This window comes from Psammomys obesus, unplaced genomic scaffold (genome assembly GCF_907164565.1).
Source record: "Psammomys obesus unplaced genomic scaffold, mPsaObe1.curated_primary_1811, whole genome shotgun sequence".
In the NCBI taxonomy this organism is placed as follows: Eukaryota; Metazoa; Chordata; class Mammalia; order Rodentia; family Muridae; genus Psammomys; species Psammomys obesus.
Window position 1 is genome coordinate 32,721,647 of NW_026596034.1, and position 16,485 is coordinate 32,738,131.

Here is a 16,485-nt window from a genome sequence, read left to right on the forward strand (position 1 = left end):
CTTCCCTTATTGCTCAATGGTTTCTACAAGCCTGTTGAAGTTTGGCATTTGAAGGAAATGTCAGTAAACCGTGAGAAGGTAACGAATTTCCAGTTTCCCACCTACCAGTGTTAGTTTCTCGGGGCACAGAGAAAAGTTTTGTCCATCTCCCGCACAGACAGGATGTGAGTTTTTCAGAAGACATGTAACTCAGTCTGGCTTCTGACTCGTGGTCCTCCAGCCTCAGCTCTCCTAAGCGCTGGGCTTATTATAAACTTGTGCTACCACGACTGGCCAAGTGTTTTATTCAGTAAGGGAAGCAGGCTGAGACCTGTCTCCCACTTTCCATAGCCTGTGATGGTTGATCTTAGGGTGTGTGTATGGGCGTGGGTGCACGCACGCACCCACCTGAGGGAGTCTAAGAACTCTCTGTGGTATTCACTGTGTAGTTTAACATAGGCCAAACACACTTGCATTCACTACTGAGGGGTCTCACTTAACAAGGAGGCAGAGAGCTGCTGTGTCTGTGTGTGCATTCACGAGCAAATGCCACAGCACTCTTGTAGGGTCAGAGGATAATCTTGGGTGTCTCCCACCTTGCTTGAGGCAGTGCCTCTGTGTAGGGCAGACTGGCCCTTGTATTTCTGGGGGTGGGGGTGATTCTTTCCTCTGCTCCCATTTTGCAGTAGGAGCACTGGGATTATAGTCACATGCTACTGAGCTAGTGTGTGTTGATTCTGGTTCTGGGGATTTGAACTCTGATCTTCATGCTCTCACAATAAGCAATTTTAGCATCTCCCCAGCCCAGCGGCAGGAGGCTGGAGATGGGGAAGCTGGGTGGAAGAGCTCCTTATCAACAGTGACAAAAGGGACTTTTTTTTTTTTTTTTTGTCTGGAAGTTGTCACATTGGCTCACTTGATGTAAGGACTGAAGACCAGGGCTGACTCAGTTCACTCTGAGACTCTGGGTGGAACCCAGTGGGGATGGATCACTTTGGGGGAAACTTTTTTCTTGAGATCTTAGGAGGGGTTCTGTGCTCAGGATGCAGAGGGTTTGTGTCCTCTCCCAGTAAGGGCCCCCAAAGCAAGGGCCAGGAGGCATTAAAGACCAGAGGAAGGGACTTCAGTGGGAGCTATTCTTAGATGAGTGAGGAAATATTTCTTTTCTTTAAAAAAAAGTTTTAATTATATATATATATATTTAAATTTTGAGATACATACTACAGGTTGGTTTTGAACTCAGATGATTTTTGGAACTCAAGTCCTCCTTTATTTTTATTTTTTTATTCTGAGACAGGGTTTCTCTGTGTAGCCTTGGCTGTCCCGGACGTGCTTTGTAGACCAGGTTGGCCTCGAACTCACAGCGACCCAACTGCCTTTGCCTCTTTGCTTGCTGGGATTACTGGCGTGTGCCACGGCACCCAGCTTGAACTCAAACCCTCTTGCCCCCACTTCCCTAGTGCTAGGATTACAGGTACATGGCACCTTGCGCTGGGAAACCGTCCAGGGTTTTGTGCATGCTAGACACACGCCATACTGACAACTGAGATATATACCCGGTTCTAGTTAAAGAACAAAGAACAACAACAACAAAAAACCTCAAAAACCAAAACATAACAAATAAAAAGCAGGGCCTTCTCTTTTGACTGGCGTGAAATGAAGTTCATATGTAGCTCATATGTAGCCCCGAGGTCACAACAATCCTCCTGCCTCAGCCTGAGTGCTCTGGTTGCAATGGTGAGCCACCATGCATAGCTCTATGGGCGGAACCATTTCAATTCCAAGAAACTGTTTTATGGCCCTATGTGGCCAACCTTAGGGAAGCAGCTTGGGTTGGGAAGGCGGTGACAGGGGTGCGGCGGGCAGCACCCCAGCTTTCAGCCCAGCCTTGGACTAGGAAGGGGAAGCACTGGTCTGCATCCTCTCGGTCGTGGGGTAGACTTTTATTTCCCAAGCCCGGTCCAGGCTGGCGGAGGGCGAGGGGAGCAGGGCTCAGCTGTGTACCCTCGGGGGCGCGGCCCGCGTGACGGTCCCCCGGCACACTACCCACATTCCGGGGCGCGGCGCAGGGACTGTCGAGGCTCGCCCTGCCCCGGCCCCCTACCCAAAGGCCGCCCCTCCCGTCGGACCGCGCCCGCCTCCACCAAGTCCCCGCCCGGGGCCCGGCCCATCCCAGACTCCGCCCGCCCCGGGGAGGCCGAAGCCACTGTTGCCGCCATTGACGTCAGAGGGCGGGCACATGACCCCGCGGGGACCAATCGCGTGCGCCAGCCTCCCGCAATCTCCCCGGCAGCCGGCGCGGCCCCCGCCCGCAGCACACACTCGCGGACGGACGCGGACACACGCACCGCACAGCGCGCCCGCGCGAGGCCGAGACACGCCCGCGCCCGCCGTCCCAGGCGCCGCCCCCGCCCCCGGAGGACCCGATCCTCTCTGTGCCCCGCGATCGCTTACCTCCTGCGCCGCAGTCGCCAACCCGTTCGCGCCGGCATGCGCCCCAGTAGCTAGAAGGAAGCAGCCCAGGAAGCGCCCCGCGCGCCCCCGCCCGCCCCCGCGCGCTCCCGTTCGTCCCCGAGGGGCGCCCCCAGCCCACGCCCCCCCACCTTCCCGGCGGTGGGGGGGTGCGGGCCCTCCGCGGGGGCCCCGCCGGCCCGGCCCCACGCCAGCCGCGATCGCGCGCGCGGCCCCCGCCCCAGCGCGGCCATGGATGTGACGAGCAGCTCGGGCGGCAGCGACCCCCGGCAGATCGAGGAGACCAAGCCGCTGCTAGGGAGCGACGTGTCGGGCCCCGAGGGCACCAAGGTGATGGGCGCCGTGCCTTGCCGCCGGGCCCTGCTGCTGTGCAACGGGATGAGGTACAAGCTGCTGCAGGAGGGCGACATTCAGGTCTGTGTCATCCGTCACCCTCGGACCTTTCTCAGCAAGATCCTCACCTCCAAATTCCTGAGGCGCTGGGAGCCGCACCACCTAACGCTGGCCGACAACAGCTTGGCGTCCGCTACGGTGAGTGGCCCTGCGTGGCCGTGGGGGCTCCCCAAGCTGGGGTCCCCCGGGACCGAGGCGCCCCCGCTGGCTGTCCCCGAGCGCGCGGCCCCCGGGTCCCGGCCTGCGCATGGAGCTGGGCTGGGACCCCCAGACCTTATCTTCCACGGCAGGCTGGGGAGTCCTCCTTCGAGTCCTGGACTCTCAGCCCACCCGGGCTGAGTGCTTGGGGACTTCTGCCTGAGCGCCTGCGTTTCCCATGGCTGGGACCCTGGTGAACCCTAGCCTGGGCCCTGAGGATAGTGGTGTGTTGTTCCTTTTCTGAACCCGTTGCCCATCTGGATCTGAGCTACAGGGGAAAACAAAACGCAGCCCTTTCCTCCATGAAAATCGTAACCCTCCAGCGCCAACAATTTCCAGAAAGCAACTCCTGCGCTTGCTTTAGCCTTCCTTTATTCTTTTTTTCTGCCGGGCCTGGCAAGGAAAACCGGGTGCCTGCCCTTTCTGAAAATCTCCTTCGCACGTTAGGAGGTTGGAGTGGGGGAGGGAGTCGATGTCCTGGACCCGCTCAGACCCCGGGATAATCAAGTTCTCTGGGTAGAAGAAGCTGGGCTGCTCAGCCTGCCCTTGCGTTGTCTGTGGAGCGTGTGTAAGCATGTTTTGTGGCTGCGTCCTGTTTTGTTACAGTTTTTTTTTTTTTCTGTGTGGCCAGGGCCAGGTCAGCTGGATGAGATGGAGAAAGGAGGATCTTACTAGTTGCTTTCGGAAATCGAATCTGCAAATGGTGGCCTTCTTCCTCCTGGGGACAGACAGCTGTGGTGGGGTCGAGGAGGGGGAGTGGGGGCGGTGGGCAGGGCCTAAACAGGATGCTTTGTGTTTTCCAGCAAGGGCAGTTTCAAATACAGGCTCTGGCTGGGCCTTAGCCTGGCGCTGGGGGACCCATCTTTGTAGGGGCCCCCTTCTTGTCTAGTACTGTCTCCCCCTCCATGGCAGGTTTCACGCTGTTTACTAAACACCATGGGAGAGGGCAGACTCCACCGCCTGCTCACACCTGTGCCAAGAGAGCCCAGCCAGGAAACAGGGTGTTGCTTACATGCATGCCACAAATGTGTAGCGTGTGTAGACACTGCCTCGGCATCCATGTTCCCTTGGTGTGTGTCACACTCTGTGACACATGCTCCTAGGAATGGGGAGGGGGGAAAAGTTAGCCTGGACACCCTACTCCTTGAGTCGCTTTCCCCTAGCCCTGTGGTACACGGACTTTTATTCTGAATTTTGGATCTGATGTGCTTAAAGCACCAATTTTTTTTTTTTTTTTTTTTCTAGGCTGTGGGCATGTTGGTGCAGTAACTGCAGATTTTGTCCCCAGGAGGATTGAGGGTTGCCGGGAGTCGGCCCAGTCCTCTCCCAGACTGGTGTGTGTGTGTGTGTGTGTGTGTGTGTTCTTAAACCTGCCTTGAGTCATAGGCCTCGGCCTTGATTTCCATTTGATTGGCCAGTCCCCGAGGGTTTTGGGTCCCAGAGGTGCTTGGTAACCTGCCTTGGGTTCTGGAGCCCCCAAGTCTGGCTTTAGCATTATTACCTGGCTGAGTTGGGTGGGGGGTGGGGTGGGGGTGGGTGGTCGCTTTATTAAGCTCTGTTCTTTTTCCTGCCATCCCTCAAAATGCAGAGGAGTTGTCAGCGAAGGACAGTATATGAGAGGGACAGTGACCTGCTGTAGGAAGGACAGGACATTCCCAGGTCCTCCAGGGCAAGAGCACTGTGTGGGTAGCTGACCCTTGGCTAACTCAAGCTGGGGGGGGGGGCACCCAGCTTTCCCTGGTCTGTCTGCTGTGCAGAGAGCAGAAAGAAATCCGGTCGAGAGCCTCCAGCAGCCAGGGCCCCTTGCCCACCCTGGCCAGCTGCGGTGGGGGCCCTACCTCAGGAACACCTGAGTCCTGTGTGTGCGTGACCCCAGGTTATCTGAGGGGCAAGTTTGGTCGTGGCAGAGCCTTGCTGTGTGTTAGAAAATAGGGGCTGGGGCACAGACTGCCATTCCCTTTCCTTCACCTGGCATGAGGGAATTCCTTCACTGTAGCTCTTGCTTTGTGGGGGCGTCAATGGGGGCCTCCAGTGGAGGCCTCTAGTGGAGATGTGTGGCTCCCCCACCCCCAAGGCCTGTGTGGATGGAGGTGTGGCCACTACGGCCTGCCTCCAGGCCAGAGGTGGGGCTGGGGTGTGCTGCTAGGGATCTTGTCCCATCTGCTTGGTGCCCACTGCCTGGGAAGTGGGGGAGCCTCCTTGGGGTTCCCTTAGGCCTGGGCATTATGTAATCTGTCTGCATTTTATAGTGCGGCCCAACCACTCTGTTGAGAAATGTTTGCTCAAATGAAACAAAGGTGATTTTGAGTGCAGCTCAGTCCCAGAACACCCTTTGCAGCCCCTGGCCCAGCCTTGAGTTGCCTGTGTGGAAGTGTGTCTCACAGAGGGATGAAGTGTACCTTGCTCATGAGAAGCACACTTCAGAACTGTCTGGGGATTATCCAGTTAATTGTGTGGACCCAGAGTGACCGGTCTGGATTTGAATCAGTCAACAAACAATCCACCACTCCTTTGCCCAAACCATCCACTGAGTCGGCTGTCTACACCTTATCTGAAACCTGAGGGATAGAGAGGCTTCCTGGACCCCAGCTGCACGGTGTGCTGGGTTGTACCCCAGCCAGGTTTCTGGGGTGGGGGTCTCCTAGACCCTCCTGGCACGGGTCTCCAGCTGGCGATACATTAGTGTGGAAGTCTCTTGGTTCCCTCTGGAGGGAGATCCAAAAATGAGTCTGGTGCCACGGGACTTGTCACCCCTCCCCTGACCTGGTGGTAAACTTTGCCCTCGGTGGGGTCAGGTCAGAACTTGCCCTGTACCGTCTACTGGGCCGGTTACTGATTAAACCCTTGCCCAGGCGAGGCCAGGTTTGATGCGCTTAGAAGACTTTGGGTCCTTTGGAACCAGAATGCTTGTCAACAAAGAAGGAAGCTCTCCAGTGTCTGTGGGAGGGGTTATGGGGGAGCCTCTCCGAGGGACAGAGGCTGGCCCGTCCTGAGGAACAGCCTGCCTGCCCATGTGGCTTCTCATTCCTCATTTGTACTTCCCCATCCCCGGGCCTTCCTGGGCTCAGTGTGGCCGCCTACCTTGTTATGGACTGGAGCCTACAGCGAGCCTAGATTTTTGTAGAAGTGCCCTGGTTGGGGAAGACGGGAATCCATCTTGCCATTCGTTGCTTGGCTAAATTTGATCACCTGCTAGACATGTTTGTCTTTTGTCTGTAGCCTTTGTTTCCACTGCGCCAAAGAAGTATAAAAAAGAGAGAGAGAGAGAGAGAGAGAAAGGAAAAAAATCACCCCACCTTTCATTTCATCTCAGCGGTTAAAAACAACAAAACAAAAAACCAAACAGACAGAGGAGGCCCATGGTTTCAGAATGGTGGGTCTAATTCGCCAAGTCCCTTCTTCTCTTACCGAGCCTGAGCGGAGATTCAGACACAAGGGACAGTGGCGGTCTTTATTCTCCGGTCTTCTTTCTCCAGGCTGCCGTTTGCATTGTTTCTGCTGCTGCTGAGCTCTAGCGTCTCTGGGAATCTGCTCCGGTGAACTGAGCCCCCTTGGTTCCTGTCCATGGCTTCCCCCCCCCCCTAGGGTGTCTGGGCATCCATCGTATGAACTTGGATTTCCTTTTGGCAAAATGCTTCTGAGATCCACCAACTTGCCTTTTTTCTAGCTAAGAGTCACCTCCAGGTGCTGAGAGTTTTCCGTTGAGAATTAAGCCTTCCAGTCCCTAGGGACCCCATCTATGTACACATGGATGTTTGAATATGTGCTAATGTTTTTCTGTTTTGTCTTGGAGGTCCCTCTGTGTGCCCATTCTTCCCTCCTTTTATCATTCTGGCATTTCGTAAGCCTTTTTTTTTCTTTTTTTAATGTCACGAAGTTGATTTTGGAGTACAGTAGATTTGTCTTGTAGGTAGTTGTGTGTTAAGGAATGGGGGACAGGGATGGCACAGGCGGGAGCAAGGGTACAGTATTCTCTGTGGCCAGGTGGCATGGCCGTCTTCCACAGGCTGTAGGAAGTCAGTGCATCTTAAGGAGATGTTTCATCCGGCTGCCGGCGCCCTTTCTGGTACTAGTAGGTGTCTTGCTGGGTGGCCATAAGGGAGGGAGCCTGAGCTGAGAATCTGGCTTTTGGGATTCTGGGTGGTTTGGTCCCTAAGTAGAGGGAAACAATTTTCTGGACATTTTGTGGGGAGCACAGGAGCTGAATCATCCTGAAGGCAAAGGGCCCCAGGGCACCCCACCACCAGTCACCTTTCTTTCTCTTTCCTCTCTCCGAGGGGGCCAGCTTGGTATTTAGTTGGAATGGATATTTGAGATGGTCTAGTTACGCCCTTGATTAAAGGATTAAATGAGACCGAGCCAGGCAGCCTAGCCGTGCAGTGTCCCCACCGTGGGGCAGAACAAACTTGGGTTTACTGTAGTCACGTGGAGCAGGAGCCTGAGGTGGCGACTTCCTGGCTGTGTAACTTTGGGCACCTTGCTTTCCTTTTGGGGCCTCTATTTGTCTTCTCCTGTAGGGCACCTCACTTATCATGTTGATATTTAGATGTTGACACTGGTCCTGGTGAATACCTAGTAGCCAGGCAGTTTCTGTTGGGAGAGTCTCCTGAGTGAGCTCTGGAGAAACGGAAGGATTACGGGCACCCGAGATGGCTCAGCACTTAATGACCCTTGCTGCCCAGCGTACCACCTGAGTGCAATCCTTGGGACCACATGGTGGAAGGGGAGACTCCTGCAAGTTGTCCTGCCCTCCACACACGTGAACATAGCTCCTGCTCCCCACGCCAGAAAAAAAAATCCCCCCCCCGAAAAAGATTATTATTATTATTTTAAAGATCTTTGCTATTTAAAAAAGGACAGTCACCTGAGGTACACAGAGCACTTGGGAAAGTTAGGGATGACCTCAGGGCTGCTGAGTGTCAGGGTGTAAGATTGTTTCAAGCAGTTTAGAAGAATTTCTCAAGGGTTACTTAAAGCATTATACATATGATGTTTTTAAAAATTATATATATATATATGTAATTTATATATACATACATACATGTAATTGAATAGGTGTGCACATTACCAAATGCAGCCAGAGTGTTGGGAAAGAAGGCCTTACCCCATGCTTTAGAGTCCTCTGGTCATTTTTTGTTTGTTTGTTTTGATTTTGAGACAGGGTTTCTCTGCATAGCTTTGGCCGGCTGACCTGGAACTCTGTACACCAGGCTGGCCTCCAACTCACATAGATTCTCCTGCCTCTGCCTCCCGAGTGCTGGGATCAAAGGCGTGCACCACCAACACCCTGCCTAGTGGTCATCTTTCAAGGCCAACCCTGTTGCCTGCTTTCTTGAGTGTACTTGCTGAGCATTCTGGTCATCGGCACGTCTTCGTTGTTCTTAGCAACAACAACCGTATTTGGAGTTCACTGTAGATCCGCACACATGCAACGGCCCTGTTCTTTTCTCACCGCTATGTAATTTCCATCCTGAAGTGTAGGGTACTAAGGAGGTGGGTAGACCAGTTCTCCTGTTGTTGGGGGTTTAACTTTGTCTCAGGTGTTGGCACTTCCCATTTTTTAATCAGTGGAATTGTATCCATCTTAACTGTTGAAATGTTTGCCCGCTTTCTTGGGGGTGGGGGCATGCTTCAGTATGGCCGGACGTCACCAGGAAGTGAGCTCCCGCAGCGTGTGTCTGCCAGCCCCACCACCAGGAGCTGAGGGAAGAGACCCTTGCAGCCCCGTCGGTGTTCACTCTGAGGACAAGGGTCTGGGCCGCTCCAGGGGAGAGCCTCATCTTCTTCTGCCTTCAGACTTCCTGTTTTCCTCAGGATGGAAGCCAGGTGGCTAAGCCTCATAATAGAGAAAGGGGGAGTGAGAATTTCTCTTCCTCTCTCCTCACCCGGGTGACCGGGTAGCTGGTGTGTTCCCAGGTGGTGGAGGGGTGGGCATACCCTTCCCCCCTCCCAGGAGATCTCTAACCAGAGGAGCTGAGGTGGGTGGCAGGTTGCTCCCCTCCCATGTGTGTGTATGTGTATGTATGTATATATATCTCCAGACCGTGGAGGGTGGAGAAGCAGAGGTTTCTGGGTTGAAGTTGTTCCTGTCTTAAAAAAAAATCCACCTCCTCACCTCTGGCGTGCGTAAGATGTGCTGCATGCGCATGGTGAGAGCTAGGAGAGCAGACTGTGTGTGTGACACAGACTTGACATCAGCCAGGTGATCTGGAAGCCTGCCTCTGGAGCTTCCCAGACGACTGCCTTATCTGTAGAGGGAGGATTGTGAGGGCTTCCTTCCAGCCTTGATGTTGGGGTTAAGGGAGGCAGGGATTCATTCAACAGATAAATCCCACTGTTCTGGCTGCTTGGGAGACAGCAAACAGCTGGCTTCTCAGGCCAGGAAGCAGGTGGCTTAAGGGAGTCTGTGTGTCAGGGAAGGTGCAGCCTCGCTCTCTGGGGGAAGGGCTTTTCAGGCAGAGGGATAGGGCAAATGCATAGGCCCTGAGGCCAGAAGGAATTTAGAAATCACCTGGCTGGCATTTAATAAATGCTCAGAGTTCACTCTCCTTTTCTCCAGGGGCCAGTTGTTTGTTTGTTTTCCTGGAACTCACTTTGTAGACCAGGCTGACCTTGATCTCCCAGAGATCTGCCTGCCTCTGCTACCGAGTGCTGGGACTAAAGGTGTGCCCCACCAACGCCCAACTATTGTTTATATTTTTTAAACCCTGTAATCTTAACACCCAGAAAGTGGAGGCAGGAGGTTTGATACCAGTTTTGAGCTCAGCCTGGCTTACATAGTGAGATCCTGTCTCAAATAAATTCTTTTTTTTCAGCAAGCATCTGGAATGTTCTAGATGCTGGGCATAAAGGCTGCTGCTTGCCCCAGGAAGTTTCGTTCTAGACTCTCTCCTTTCCCCCTTCCCCACCTCGTTGTTTCTCTTTCCTTTTGAAAACCCAGCTTTTTCCCAGTAGAGCAAAGAACAGCTTTGTAGTAATGCGTTGAGAGGTCTTCAATTACCCAGCCTGGTGGGATGCTTTTAAAGCCAGCTCCCTCAGTGAATAACCAGCTTCCAAGGACCCCAGGTTCTGGAATCATCCAGTTCATCGACCACTGGCTTTACAGCTGGGGATGCGCTGATGGTGGCCCAGGGACCCTCAAGATGACTCAGCAGTGGGGTGCCCTGCAGTTGCCTCCCATCCTGGCCTTTGTTCCTGTTTTCCAGACTGTTATCAGCAGTGAGAATTAGGCTGTGGAACTAGGCAGGTGAGCTGGCTCCTCCAGCCTGCAAGTGGGCGGGCGTAGGGCCGGGCTGGGAAGCAGGTGCACATGCTGGGGGCCAGCTCAGGAGAGGTCATCTGTGGGGAACAAACACCTGCACCTCTGTTGGCTTTCTTGGGTGTCCTGAGGCAGTCCTGGACTCTCGAGAGGTCAAGAATAGCTGAAGATAGCAGTTGTGGCTTTTCTGCTTCCCACTGTGGTGTTCTGGCCAGGCCGAGTGAATAAATTTATTTGTTCCAGACTTAGCTGGAGGGAGGATGTGTCAGTCAGGGCTGACTGGCTGTGTAACAAACAGCCCCTCCACCCGGAGGCCTGCTGGTTTTAGGCAGTGGTTTCTTTGCTCATCACAGTCCCAGAGGAATCTTCGGTAGGCACCATCTCATTTATCTCTTAGGTACCCGGCCTCCTTTGCGCTCTGTTCCAGCGTGGGTCTCCCCTAGGTCTTCTGTGGGGATGATGAGGCAGGAGGGCCAGGACCACATCCAAGCCCAGGGAGGCTGGAATACATGCTTTAGAGTTGTGTCTTGGAGCTGCTGAGGTTGATATATCCGTAGTCTCAGCACTTGGGAGTCTTGAGGCAGGAGGATCACTAGTTTGAGGACAGCCTAGGCTACATAGGAAGTTCTAGTCCAGCCTGAGCTACAGAGAGATCTGTCTCAAACAGGTGAATGGACACAAATGAACAAACAAAACAAAATAGATGACAGGAAGAAGGAGCCCCCGAGGAGTGGTAGCGACCTTCGAGGTGCTGAGCAGTGTCCTCGAGGTCCCACCGGCACCGGTGGCACAGCCGCCTAGAATGAAAGGATCTCTTATGAGACTGCTGCTCTGTGGTGAGGAACGATGGAGGGAAAGAAGCTGCTGGAAGGTGTGAGGAGCAAGGTGCTCAGGGAGGAGTGACAGTTGTTATTCACCTAGTGTGAGCAGGTTTTCAGGGTGATCCTGTTGGAGCTGGCTGTCAGCAGAGATGGGAAGAAGAGAGGAGGCAAAATCAGGCGTGAACTGATTGCCAGGTGCCGTGTATTCCGAGTGAGCTCTTAAGACACTCACTTAGAGGGTGGGTGCTCCGGGGACCACGCGCACAGAGAGGAGGTACCCCAGGCATGGTGCTGACAGTCAGGACACCGGAAAAGGCCGTCCTAGTCTTCTCTCCAAAAGGGCTGGATGTCCCATAAATCACAGTGCACGCTGGGTGAGCAGAGTACATGTTCTCCGGGGTTTGTGCCTCCTCTTGCTTATTGGGGGACAGTGTTTGCCCTCCCGTAAGTAGGTCTTTAGGAAGACCCTTTATTTAATCAAAATTTTTCTTCTTTTTAAAATTTACTCATACTGGGCCGTGGTGGCACACGCCTTTAATCCCAGCACTCAGGAGGCAGAGGCAGGCAGAGCTCTGTAAGTTCAAGGCCAGCCTGGTCTACAGAGCGAGTTCCGGGACGGCTAGAGCTGCACAGAGAAACCCTGTCTCAAAAAACAAAAACAAAAAAAAAAACCAACATGGTACTCCCCCCCCCAAAAAAAAAAAAAAAAAACAACAAAACACCTTAGAACAAAAAATTTACATTTTAGAGCCTGGGCTACTATGGTCCGACTCTAAAATGTGTTAATAATGATTATTGTGTCTGTCCGTGTATGTGTGAGTATGGGTGCACATGAGCCATGGCACATGTGTGGTCAGAGGATGCTTTTTTCGAGGCCCGGTTTGCAACTTTTCCTTGTTTCTGAGGCAGAGTCTGCATACCCCAGGGTAGCTGGCCTGCACACTCCCGGCCATTCTCTTGGGATTACAGATATACACTGCAGCATCCAGCTTTTTAAACATAGGTTCCAGGGTGCACACTCAGGTTGTCGGGCTTATGAGGCTAGCACCCCCTCATCGAGCCACCCCACCGGCACCGGAAGTACAAATGTGAGAGGCAGAGGAATGGATGCAGTGCAGTCCCGGCTGAGTCCACCAGTGCAGGCAGTTTGTTCCTGTGTTGGAGCAGGGATGGCCGCTTTACGGGGCATGTAGGGTTTCACCAGAGACTGGAGGACTCCAGGCATGTCTGAGTCACCAGGGTCAGGAAGTTAGGCACGGTAGTTAGTGGGCAGAGGCTACTGGACATGGGCAGTCGTTAGTGGCTCTCACAGCTCTGTCAGCTTCTTTGTCCATTTTACAGGTGGGGAGACTGAGGCTTCCCAGGTGACTACGTTCTTAAGGATGAGTGAATGGATGAATTGGTGGGTAGATGGGTGGAAGGAAGGAAGGAAGGATGAATGAATGAATGAATGAATGAATGAATAAATGAAGCTGCTTACACCCCAGCTGTTGAAAGAGGGTGGCCACACAACTGAAGAATGCAGCCCTTGTGCCTCCCTGACCCTGTGGGCAGCAGCTGGGTAGTTTGGGAGATTGCAGCCTACTCTACAGCCGCTGAAGAGTCTCTGACATGGAGTGAGGCACATGTAGAGCCCCCAGGTACCCATTCCTGCCCTTCTTTGGGGCCTGGAAGGAGGGGGGTCCCGGCCAGCCTTGTGGAGCCACATCCAAAGCCAGAGGATGGATGGGCACTTTGCAGGAGCCCCCGCTTTGTGTCTGCAGTGGAGGAAGTTGAAGGGGTGGCTGGCAGTGGGGGCAGGGCTGCCTGTCACAAAGAGGAACAAGGATTTGTTTTGCTCCTTCTGGTTCTTGGTTCATCAGGGCTCACCAGTCCGCAACGGAGGCGCTCTTCAGCGGCAGGCAAATGATCATCGGCTGCTGGGTTGGGAGATCCAATAAACCAGGCAGATTTGACAGTGACCCAGATGAGGGTCACTATACTTCCTCTAGCTACACTGGGTATCTTGGTCCTGTTTGAGCGTGTAACTTTACATCCTTCCCAGAGGCAGTAGGGGAAACGTCATTGAGTGCTCCAGGCGCTGTGCTCGTAGAGTGAGTACCTCAGGCGCTGTGCTCACAGCGAGTACTCCGAGCACTGTGCTCACGGAGCGAGTGTCTCTTGAGAGATTTAGGTTATAATCAGGCGACACAGCTTCAATGCCAGTGGCCTCCAAATGCTGCCATGACCCCATAGGAGCCTGGCAGCAAGGGCTAAGTCACTGGCGAGGCTTGCTTACACACTGCTTACCGTGTGCCCCATCACTCCGAATGAAAGAGCTCCCCAATCTTCACGACCCTCATGAGGCGGTGCCCCTTTTACAGCTGAACATCTCGGAGCATCACCATACATGGCTGGTAAGCAGGGCAGAGCAGCGGTGTTCTCAACCTGTGGGTCTCGACTCCTTTGGGGTTGTGGATCAGATACCCTGCATGTCAGATATTTATAATATGATTTATAACAGTAGCAAAATTACAGTTATGAAGTAGCAGCAAAATAGTTTTTATGAACTGTATTAAAGGTTTGCAGCTTTAGGGAGGTTGAGAACCATTGCTCTAGAGGTTAAGAATTGAGTGTCAGGTAGACCCTGGGACTTCATGCTGCCAAGAGGATTATGTAGGTAGAGCAGGAGGCTTCACCTGGGTAGAAAGGGGCACCCGGAACCTCAGAGACTGCATCTGTCATCCAGACTTCTTTCTGCAGACCCATCTCAGTAGGGTCCCTTGTTGCCCTTGGGACAGCTACTCAGCCTCTTAGAGCCTCAGTATGTCACCTGAGTTGGCCTTAAGGGCTACCCCATCCCAGCTGACCCTGATATCTTACCCACAACCAGCATGAAGTCTATTGTCCATGGAGTGGTACCCTACCCACCTGCCTGCTGTTTTACTAACCTTAGGGTTCCCATGGTTCCAAGCTCTGGCACTTTTGCTGGGAACATCTGTCAGTCTCTCTGATAGCCTTTAAGGGTCACCTTACCTGCTTGCGTGGGGCTTGCTCCTGTGTGTGTGACTCTTGCCTTGTGGGTGGTCAAGTATGGTCTCTCTCTAGTCACTTCCTTACAATAATAACACATGGCTGAGGACAGTCTTATGAAATAAAGGAAGAACATCCTTCCCCTCAACCCTAACCACCCTGCAGGGAACCATGACACCATGTAGGCAGCATCACCTCTGCTCTGTAGCAGAGAATCACATTTTCTCCTTTCTACATGGATCCATGTGGATGGCAGCGACACAGGGCACAGCCTCAGCCCCTGTGTGTCTTGGTGTCTTGTCTGTAAGGTAAAGCCCCTTGAGTGCTTCCTGTCAGCTAAGCAGCGGTCACATGCCAGCTCAAGGGGTTGCACTTGGCTACTCTTCTGGTGGGGCCCAGTCATTTGTCATTTGTCATGTAAGACTTGTCCCGTGTATTGTACTGAGTTGAATAGTATCTCTGGCCTTGACCTACTAGATGCCGCCATGCTGCTCACACTAGGAATTGTGTCATGTTCCCAGTGGGCTGCAGTGGCCCTGGTTGAGAAGCGTTCTCCCAAATCATCACCTCCATCTGTACAAGTTCCCATGTTCTGGAGAAGTAGCTGCCCATGGCAGAGCTGGGCTCTGTCATCCCCACCACAGTCACCCAGCTTCTTTAGTATTGTCTCCAGGTAGTCAAGGGAGGTGTGGATTCAGGAGAGACACCCCCTTTTTCTATGGCTCATTAGTATGGAGCCAAGAGCCCGGGAGGGAATCTAGGCTGGCCAGGGTGTTAGCAAGCAACCCTACCTTTGATTATGACCCTGAGTGACGCGCTGTAGTCTGTGACTTGGCTGATGACCAAGAACTTTTTAGAGATGGGTGGTTGGAAAGAGTTGTATCATTGCCAATAAAAAGGTGACCAAGAAGAATTAGCATTAGAGGGACTAGAGAGATGGTCGAGTGGTTACAGGCCTTCCGGAGGCCCTGCCCTTCCGGATGACCTGGGTTTGATTCTGGTTATGATCACTGGGTTGTAAACACAGTGGTTCACAACCATCTGGAACTCCAGGGGATCCGACACTGTCTTCTGGGCTTCGCAGGCACCAGACATACATGTATTGCTCAGGCATATGTGTAGTTGAAACACCCATACACATAAAATTTAAAGAAAAAAAATAGCACTGGAAAGTTGACTGTAAAGAAAAATGTCTTGAGATCTGCTTCTTGCATTCTGAATCAGATTTGTGTGTGTGTTTGTTTTGTGTGTGTGTGGGATGTGTGTATTTTATAGAGGAGTAGGGAGAGAGGGAGTAGCAAGGGCAGGTGGCCTGGCTTCTCTCCTCTTCTAAAAAAGACCTTAAAGAGACTTTAAGACCTACCTCAGGTGGTGTAGGCTACACATCCTAGCTACCTTAGAGGCTGAGGCAAGAGAGTGAAAAGTTCAAGAATAGCCTGGTCAACTTAGTGAGACCCTGTCTCAATAGAACGAGACAAAACAAAGGCCAGGGCTATAGCTCATTTGGGGGTATACTTGCCACCCATGCGTGAGGCCCTGGGCTCATCCCCTGGACCATGTGAAAATAGGTGCCAGCTGAGCACTGGCACACACCTTTACTCCCAGCACTCGGGAGACAGAGGCAGGTGGATCTCTGTGAGTTCGAGGCCAGCCTGGTCTACAGAGTGAATCCAGGACAGCCAGTGTTACACAGAGAAACTTAGAAAAACTTAGAAAAGAAAATCAGGCGCCATGATATGTATCTGTCATCCTGGAAGTTGGGAGGCAGAAGAATGAAGCTCAGGAGTTAAGATCATTCATTTTCTGCTATGTGTTGGGCTGGAGCTCAATTCTTGCTATAAGAGACCTTGTTTCAACAAAGCAAGTAGCAGTTAGGGAGGCTCTGTGGTAGAGCCTTTGCCTAGCACGTTGGCGGCCCTGGCTTGTAGCCTCAGTACAATTGTTTCATCTAAGCCCCACCAAGGCAGCAAAGGGTCCTCTGTCTTTGAAGGGTAATTGAACCACATGGAGAAAAGACAGGAAGAGGAAGAGTTGTGGGAGGGTCCTGCCAGCAGGCTCTATGCAGGGTGTGCGGGGGGTGTGTGTGTGTGTGTGTGTGCGTGCGCGTGTGCTCTTAGTCTGGAGAGGCATGCAAGAGACTCTCGGCATGTCCGTGAGAAGTGCTACCAGAGCACTTAAGCTGACACCTGCCTGCTTGTAGCCCCTGTGTAGGGCCCAACCTGCTGAGCAAGAGCAGCCTTCCATGAAGACGTCTCTGGGCCTCTGTCCTGGATACGGCATGGCCCTTCCCATCTTATCAGGAAAGGTGTAGTTACCATTTCCTTCCCTTCCCATTTTATCAGGAAAGTTGTA

General features: G+C 53.0%; 1 protein-coding gene across 1 annotated transcript in view; it reads left to right on the forward strand.

Moving 5' to 3' along the window:
* The first annotated feature begins 2,294 nt into the window (after window positions 1-2,294).
* Window positions 2,295-16,485, forward strand: part of Cmip (c-Maf inducing protein) — a 191,235-nt gene continuing 177,044 nt past the window's right edge. Inside the window, exon 1 of the mRNA XM_055620832.1 lies at window positions 2,295-2,982. Within this exon, the coding sequence (XP_055476807.1) occupies window positions 2,683-2,982 (300 nt within the window). The 5' untranslated portion in view covers window positions 2,295-2,682. The remainder of the gene's footprint in view (window positions 2,983-16,485) is intronic.